Source organism: Dipteris shenzhenensis, chromosome 22 (assembly GCF_047967505.1).
Source record: "Dipteris shenzhenensis isolate YYH24624 ecotype China chromosome 22, Dip_SZ_1.0, whole genome shotgun sequence".
NCBI lineage: Eukaryota > Viridiplantae > Streptophyta > Polypodiopsida > Gleicheniales > Dipteridaceae > Dipteris > Dipteris shenzhenensis.
The window spans coordinates 52197725-52206500 of record NC_141617.1 but is presented as its reverse complement, the minus strand read 5'-3'; the positions used below and the strand labels follow the sequence as shown (position 1 = coordinate 52206500).

At 41.4% G+C, this 8776-nt stretch overlaps 1 protein-coding gene across 1 annotated transcript; it reads left to right on the top strand.

The window, feature by feature from the left end:
* Positions 1 to 442: 442 nt before the first annotated feature.
* Positions 443 to 5884, top strand: LOC147888270 (uncharacterized). Its single transcript, XM_087393573.1, has 3 exons — positions 443 to 710; positions 795 to 932; positions 5380 to 5884. Exons 1-3 carry the CDS (start codon positions 600 to 602, stop codon positions 5560 to 5562), a joined length of 432 nt encoding a protein of 143 aa, XP_087249699.1. The 5' UTR covers positions 443 to 599; the 3' UTR covers positions 5563 to 5884.
* The last annotated feature ends 2892 nt before the right edge of the window (positions 5885 to 8776 follow it).

The window sequence follows — 8776 nt, the reverse complement described above, 5'->3', positions numbered from 1 at the left end:
AAGAGAAAGAACCACCCACAGCACGAAAAGGCGGCAAAATCAACCAGCCATGCAAGCCAATCACCAACATCCCAGGAATCCATGAATAAAAGTCACGTGGCTGCATGCACGAAGTCGAGACACCAACCATGTGGCTGCATGCACGAAGTTCAGATGACTCAAAATAAAAAAACCGAAGCCACTAATGAAGACATAACACAAATCACCAATGACAACCACACGTTCTTCGTTTCTCAAAGATGGTGACACTTTACATAAGCCTACTCCCCAGGGCACGCCAAAAAGTGTTCTACACAGTCTCTTGCCAAGTGGCCCCCTTCCATTTTGGGTCTCTCTCTCTCTCTCTCTCTCTCTCTCACACACACACACACACACACACACAGAGTTTGCAAATCATTCGGACTTTCCTATGCACGGGCTTCCATCACAGGTGTTGCAAATTGCTCACGAGTACTTGTACTCGCTTGTTATTAGAGGATGAGTTTGGAGGCTTGCTATAAAATATATACACGTAAGAGGCCTGCTAATGTGGAGCTTAAACCCTAGGGTTTGGCCTCAGCCAAAAGAAGAAAAACGCGTCTCTCATTGGAGCAGGCGTCATGAGCTACGCAGGAGATAGTCCATTTGCCGAAAACCTTAAGAAGCAGCTAGAGGCAGCTGTCAAGGAATCGTTCGCAGAAGTCCAAGACTACGTGAATTTCACTCTCCAGGTCCTTAACTCCCTTTGTCATTGAACGTTCTCCTTTCTTCAGTGGCTCGTATCTGACAGTCTTCTCGTTCCTTCATATCTACAGCGAGCGTATTTCAAATGTGCATACGAATGCTTCGACAGGAACCGAACTCAGCAAGAAATTTCTCATTGTGTGGAGCGATGCGGGGCGCCTGTGATGAAAGCCAATTCACTTTTCGAAAATGAGATGGCGAGGTTTCAGGTCCGTTCCTGCTATAATCCTGTCCTTTCCTAACACTGAAGGTGAAAACAAAGTTGAAACTCGTTGTAGTACATTTACCAAGCATGTATAGTCAGGAATTATTGTTGTTATTGTGTTTACAACGCCTGGATGTGCGTTTAAATTTAAGTCGGATAATATGTACGCCTGCGAGTCTCTCAACGCCAAAAGGCCTAGCCACGCCACAAATGAGTCAGGTTGGAGGGAGTAGAGTTAAGTATTGATGCCTTCCTGTCAGAATCCAAAATTATAACTCTAGGTTCTTAATTGCCTGTCGCCAATCTGTGTTTGTGTATACCTCTCAGCGTGTGCTTACACATCCATATGGCTAGCAGGGTTTACATGGCACCTAGAGCTGTGATTGATCGATTTCCTTACTCCCATGTACAAACTGCTCTTGAACTGCGAAAAGGGATTGAGAAGGGCCCTTATGTATCAATGTCATAATTGACCACTGATCCATCCATATATATGTGTGTGTGTAAGTGCGTGTGTCTCACAGTGGGCTGTACGTAAGCAAGCCCATATAAGTATAAATATAAATAAATAAATAAATTATATGTGTGTGTGTGTGTGTTTGTTGCGCTGTGTGTAAGCCCACTCAGGGCTGTTTAAGCAACATGGCAGCCCTTGTGATGGGCCAGACCCATGTTGATCTGCCCATGGAGCATCTCTACTTCATGTAGGTACCATGTGCCAGGATCCCCTCTTATAGGTGGGACAATGAGCCTCTATTCCAACAATGTTCTCCTAAGAGAGAAAGAGCTCTGACAATGGTCTCGACTCTAATCAAATTTGTTGACTTGCATGGGAAGCTATGCATGGCTTGCTCTAGTAGGACGACCTTTGTGCATTGCCCAATAGTGGTCATGCCCCTCTAGAAGACCATCATGTTTGCAATGCACATATAAATAAATAAATAAATTATGTGTGTGTGTGTGTGTGTTTGTTGGGCTATGTGTAAGCCCACTCAGGGATGTTTAAGCAACATGGCAGCCCTTGTGATGGGCCAGACCCATGTTGATTTGCCCATGGAGCATCTCTACTTCATGTAGGTACCATGTGCCAAGATCCCCTCTTATAGGTGGGACAATGAACCTCTATTCCAACAACGTTCTCCTAAGAGAGAAAAAGAGCTTTGACAATGGTCTTGACTCTAATCAAATTTGTTGACTTGCATGGGAAGCCATGCATGGCTTGCTCTAGTAGGACAACCTTTGTGCATTGCCCAATAGTGGTCAAGCCCCTCTAGAAGACCATCATGTTTGCAATGCACAAATGAATAAAGGAGATTGTGTAGAGTGTGGGAAAAGTTTGACCCTGGCCAGAGTTTAACTTACTCTTAGGATATTCTCTTTGCGGGAGGGATCTTTGGAAGGAGGTTTTCCCAAGCTTGTCCCATGTGAACTCCAGGTTGTTAAAGTCTACACCAACAATCCATAAGTCCATCTCATGCAAGTAGTTTGTAAGCTGTCTCCTGAAATGTCCCCTATGCTATCGACATGTGAAGGCATAAATATTTAGGATAGCCCCAACCTTGAGGCCCACGCACAATGCATGAATGACAATTAGATTTGACATACAATCTGAAATCTCTTAAAATAAGATCCACTATCGAATATTTTGTATAAACTTGTGCACAATAAACCGCTCTGATCACCGGATCATCCAGTTCTTAGGATCTCTTATCTAGGAACATCAAGTTCCAAACAAGGCACTGACAGACCATCATCAGAAGAGATGCGGTAACCTTCCCTGAGATTGAGTCTAGACTATGGAGCTCCAGGGTTGAACCCAAAAAAAAAACATGGCTTCTCTCAGGGTAAATAATCTTAGTGAGCCCTCGTAAAAAAAATCTAATCAGGTTGCCCCCAATTCAATTCAGCCTACTTGTACTTCACCTTGGTGGTATTATTTCACGCTGGATTATACCACCACATGAGAGAATCTTAAATGTAACATACCTTAGTGTCCCATACCACCAAAGTATATTGCAAATAAAAAACTCAGTGGACAATATGAGTAAATTAGGTAGCCAATCCCTCTTCAACTCAGATGATCCCAGATTGAGTCAGGGTGGCAAATCCGTTCTCAATCCTCTTCTTAATGTGATTATATCACCCCCTTGTGTTACAATACCCCAACCAATAGGTCAAAGAAGAAAACCCAGTAGGTAGCATCCCTAACAACTCTTGAATCCTGACTATCCATGACCTCGGGCTAAAAGAGTGAGAATCAGAATGACCCCGCCTTTCGACATGATTCAAAGAAGGTATCCAACAAGACTCATCCTGGTCTAATCAATAAGAACCTTCATATGTCCAAACGGTAACTCGAAGAAACGTCATAACTCACAATCACACCGAGATCAAAACTTCAAAGAGAAACCAAACAGGAATCTACGCACCAAGATTTGAGAAAGGGAAATTCAATTGTCTTAGTTAAATCCAGTTTAAGATGTAACAAAGTCTCAAGCACCCTCAATGTACCATATATCTAAAAAACTTCAAGATATATGGAACAAAAGTACACGTTATATAATTTGAAAAAAAAACCCATCAAATTATAGATGCCACAAGTTACAAATCATAACCAAATTAACCAAAACCTGGTTAATTTAAGAACAAGCCAGTTTGTAATTTCGACAAAATTGGGGACATCTTGAACCAAACGTGGTTCAAAAGATCCAGTCGAGCCAAAAAATAATTGGGTGTCGGTCAAAACTGAGAATTTCAACCTCTTCATCGCTTCTCAATAGCACAGAAGTGGTATAAAGACTCTAAAACAAGTTGTCTACATTTAGAACAACATGAGCCTTCTTCAATATATTTCTGGTGCTGAGGGGTTTTATAGTAGTGAAGAGCTGCCCAGAGTTCATCCATCAAGGAATCCATCTCTCATAGCAGGTCATGAGGTCTACGAGGAATAATCTCCGACGTAGCCTCATCCTCCATGTCAACAAAACAGCAATCCAACGTAGGTGTCTGATTACTTTGATGTCCTTCCATGGCTGGAAAATATCTCGCACGGGAGAGGGACTAGAAGAAAAACAGCTGCGTCCAAACACGTGCTCTTCCCAAGAGAGAATCTGGTGCTGCGTGGAATCAAGGAAGAAGGCGAGTAGAGGACAGCAAGAAAGATGGCGGAATCTGATAGGCTGATCTCAGACAGAAAGAGGGTGGGGAATTCGCCTTCATGCACTGAAGTGCTGAAGTGCTGAAGTGAGAAAGAGAGAGAAATCCCGGGTATATAAATAGCCAGGAAGGGCCATTAAAAGCTAGGCGAATTTAGGGTGGGTGCTTGATTTAGAGCAAGTGCTGTCCTTGCTAGAGAAAAACAAAAAAGCAACCTGCTTTTTTTTACCAAAAACAGACTCGCTTCTAATAGATATGGTCCCGCTTTTCTCCAGCCAGCCAAAAATAGCCAAAACGCGCTAAAATCAGGCCATACGCTCCTTCCCAAAGCCAAGCGCCTGCCCCAATCATATCGCCCCTGTCTCTGATGCCCGAATCTCCTACACAAGCCGTTCTCTGGCTTATGAACGCCCTCTCTTTCCTCCTCCTTCTCAACTGCAGCAAATCTAGGTCTCTAGGGTAGGAATCTCATCCTTGAGAACCTAGAGCGAATTCATTCCCTAACCAGCCCACTCTCACGCGTCCCCACACAGCCAATCACATCAACAACCCAAGCGTAGGTAGTTATAGGTCAGAAACGATCCATCCTCATATCTCTTGCTGAAAGCATCAAGTCTTCTCATCGCCTACCCTTCTCAGGGAATCACGATTTCCAAACACATAGCAACCGAGAGAGAGCACACAGCCTATGGACTTCTATTTCTTCCACAACTCTCCCAATCATGAGCGCACATCATCAGCCAACGATTCAGCCCATACGTGAGCGGAAATTCAGTTTTGCAAGAGCAATCTCAAAAAGCGTACTTGGAAGACATTTTTTTTGCATACCTCGCGTTGAATTCAATTGTGATAGGACGGCTCTGATACCAAATGACACGATTTTGCAGGATCTGACCCTATCACTAACCTAGAATCTCATCCTCAATCCAACCAGAATCATAGCGCAGGTGCCTCGATCCTCTCGACCACCCCCAAGCACGTGGGCTACAGCTCGACTCATCCATAGGCCCGTATCTAACCCAGGCGTCCCATACCACCTGAGCCCGTCCAGAGGACCTTCGATACACCACCTATGATCCGCCATGTAGATGGCCTCATTGTGATGCTGAGATGTGGATTTTTAAATTTGGGGTTTTCAAAATGGCAGGCCATGCATTGTTAAAGCATCTATTTTACTGACTTATTTACTGTAGACCATGATTCCATATTTGAATTTCATTTTCTTGTCATAGAAATACGAGTTTGTACCTATAGCGTTTAATAATTCATGTCCTGACATGCTTGATGATTTGTAGGATCGCCTGACACGAAATTTGATGGTTTGCCAAGACAAGTATGAAGCCAGAAGGTTAACCAAACAAGAGAGCTCTTCCAAAGAAGTTGAACAGTGTGTAGAAACAGTAGTCAAAGAACAAATGAAGACCTTGCCTCACCTTGCATCCCAACTGAAATCACAAATGCCTCGTGACACAGAGTAAGTGTCATTGACGGGTTTTTTTGCCATGCTTTATAGCAGTTTTTGTGATTCAATAGCCTAAGAGAGCGGCATTTTAAACGACTACCTTAAGTTATTATGTAAGATTCTTTGGCCCAATATGTGCCCAGAATCTTTGCTCCAATGATTTGGGTGGTTGCGTGTTGCTACCCTTTCTTAGAATTCATTGATAATTTTATCTTATCAAGGGAAATTTTACTGATTTCATTTAAATGTCCCTTGTCCAAGTAACAGCAATGAGGTTCAATTTTGCTTTGTATTTACCTAATCTCATTTACACATTTAAAGCTTTGTCCTTGGGGGAAGAGCAATGAAAGTGCTTTTAAAATACTATCCATGTCTCCGGCATATATTTCTGGGCTTCAAATATACGATTAGCGATTTGCATAAAATGTAGTCCGTTCTAGGTTGACAGTATGTCCTCGCAACACAGCTTGAGGAGGTTGCAGGCATGGCAAACCCTTTGCATCTTTCTAACCGTAGAGGCATGTCACAGATTTTGGCGGTTGGTTACTCTACATGATTTGTTGTTCACTTGCTCTAATTGCTATGTTCTCAAAGTGATGGATGATTTCACAACTTCAAATGGAGTGTTTATTGTGGTGAATATGTCTAAGCCATGCATACATGATGTCACGAAGCCCTGGTGGCAATTGTTGTTAGGCTTTTGGTTGTGTCAAGAGGGTATGTTAGTGGCCGCTTGCAATTGTAAACCAACCGCAATGATAAGGAAGATATGAAGTAGACTGTATTTGAAACGATGGGAACATAAGGACCAAATAGTAAGACAAGTAGAAGAAGAGGAGAGATGTTATTGTAATGAGTGGGAGTAAAAAATGGAACTTCCTTTTAGAAATATCACTTTGGTTTTTAGGATTTATTGGCTTTTTCTTGTTACCTAGTCCTAGTATTTTCTCCCTATCCAATGGGGAAAAGCCTTGGAGAGATCGAGATTCTAGTGAGCTTTGTTGTTCAACAAGTGGTTTTGTTGCTCTTCTTGCATCTTTTTCTTTACTTGGCAATGGCATTAATTAGGACCTTTTGTATTATGTATCTGCTTTTATGCAACTATTAATGTGGTTGTATCATTATTCGAGAAGTAAATTCCACGTTACATATACCAATGTTTGAATGGAGCTCTTTGTAGTAGATTTGCTTTTAGGTTTTTTTGAATTTTCGCATGTGCACTCTTTTTGAGCATATTGCCACAAAGGGAAATTGGATTCTAGTCTCTGTTAAGAACTAAAGGGTAAGTTAGTTTTGGGCCGTTCTTCCTTTTGGTTTAAGGTTAAAGCAAAGTCTCAAGAATGTTTGCAAAACACCAATATAACTAAATCCCATGTTGCAGATACAATTGTTTGAACGGACTCTGTGTAGGTTACCTTTGAAGTTTTTGCATATGAGCATATGCCACATGCTAACTTAAGGACTAAAGCGTAAGCTAGTTTGGGGCCCTTCTTTCTTTTGTTTTAAGGTTAAAGCAAGGTTTCAAGATTGTTTGTAGAACTACAACATTTTCAGTCGTGTAAAACCTTGAGCTTCTTATATGTTGATAATGGACGAAACTTCAAAAAGTGTTACATTTGAATTGGAATTGTTATGTTCAAATGGGAACACTGTGGAAGCTTTTAAATGATATCCTGTAATTGTCAAGAGTGTTTGCCAAAACCTTAGCTTTTCAAAGATAGCAAATGTTACATTTTACATGTGTACATTTCTTCAATAAGTATTAGATTTTAGGCTTACACACTGTACAATTCACATCTGTTGTTACCTTATTGATGGTGTTTCATACTTTACTAGATTATTGGTAGGATTTGTTTCTTTGCCTTGTGTCGTTGCTTGTTTCACTTCACAAAGATACTTGAACCTCTTTAAAGAAGGATGAAGAACTTGCATGTCTCACCAAGTGGCCATATATGAGTGGTGGCGTATAATTTGCCCCATATTTTTATTTTATCCTTGTTCACTCAAGACTGATTTAATGTTTAGTTTTCAACCCTTATAAATGTATATCTAAAGTCTATTTTACTTTTGACTCTTTAATAATCCTTTGCATTGCAAGCCTAATCCCATGAATATTTTCTTTGGAGCTTCAATGAGATCTTGTTGAATAGGGCCCCCTAATGTTCCAAAAATAAAATTCATCAATTAGTTCACAGAAGAGGGGGGGGGGGGGGGGGGGAGGCGAGGCAACGAATTAACGCTCCAGAATCTTCTGCAGGAAGCTTCTGCACCTATATATCCCATTGCCCATCAAAGTAGAGTAGGGAGTGGAGATTGGGGAGGAGAATGGGAGTGCGGAGCAGGGAGAGGTGCGTAGTAGGGAGAGGCGAGGGAGTTAGCGAATTAACTAAATAGGCTTAGGTTAATTAAGTAGATAGCGATCAGGAGAGCGAGTGAACAAGTTAAATGAATTTTGAAGAGCGAGTGAATAGGGCCCCCCCCCAGTGAGAAAAAAACCCCTATTAATTAATTAGTTGGTGTGGGGGAGAGGGGGGAGGGGGGAGAGGTAAACATTTAGTCATCAAGGGGGCCCTGCCAGTGAGAAAAAAACCCCTATCAATTAATTAGTTGGTGTGGGGGAGAGGTAAACATTTAGGCAGAAAGGGGGAAGGGAGGGCTTTGATTAAATAAAGGGGGAGGGAGGGGCAATAATTAGTCTCATTGGGGAGAGCTTGAATTAAATAAAGGGGGGAGGGGGAGGGGCATTAAAGAGGGAGGGACGTGTGATATTGGAGAGGAGGGAGCAATTTATGAAGAGGAAAGGACATCTCAAAGGGAGATTTATATTACTATTATAAGAAAAGGGGCATATAACATTACTTTATAGTTCACTGATAAGGCTCACGCATGGGAAAAAGAAGGCTTTGGGTTCAAATCTTTCCTTGAACATTTTGGGAAGCCCCCCCCCCCCATGCATAAAATGAATTAAGCCATGGAGAAATATAGGTTAATTAATGCATAAATAAATTAAGCCATAGAGGTCTTTTTTCAAATGTGTATATTTAATAGTTTTTAATGGTACTATCATCATATGTATATGATGTTTCTTTCTATAATGAATATGTTAACACTTCCTAAATGAAGTTGATGTTATACTATATTTGGTATGCTTTTGTCCCAATATATCACTCTTAATGTGTATATTTTTTGGCTTTACTAGCATAGTTGTATGGTATTAAGGTTTTTGAAAG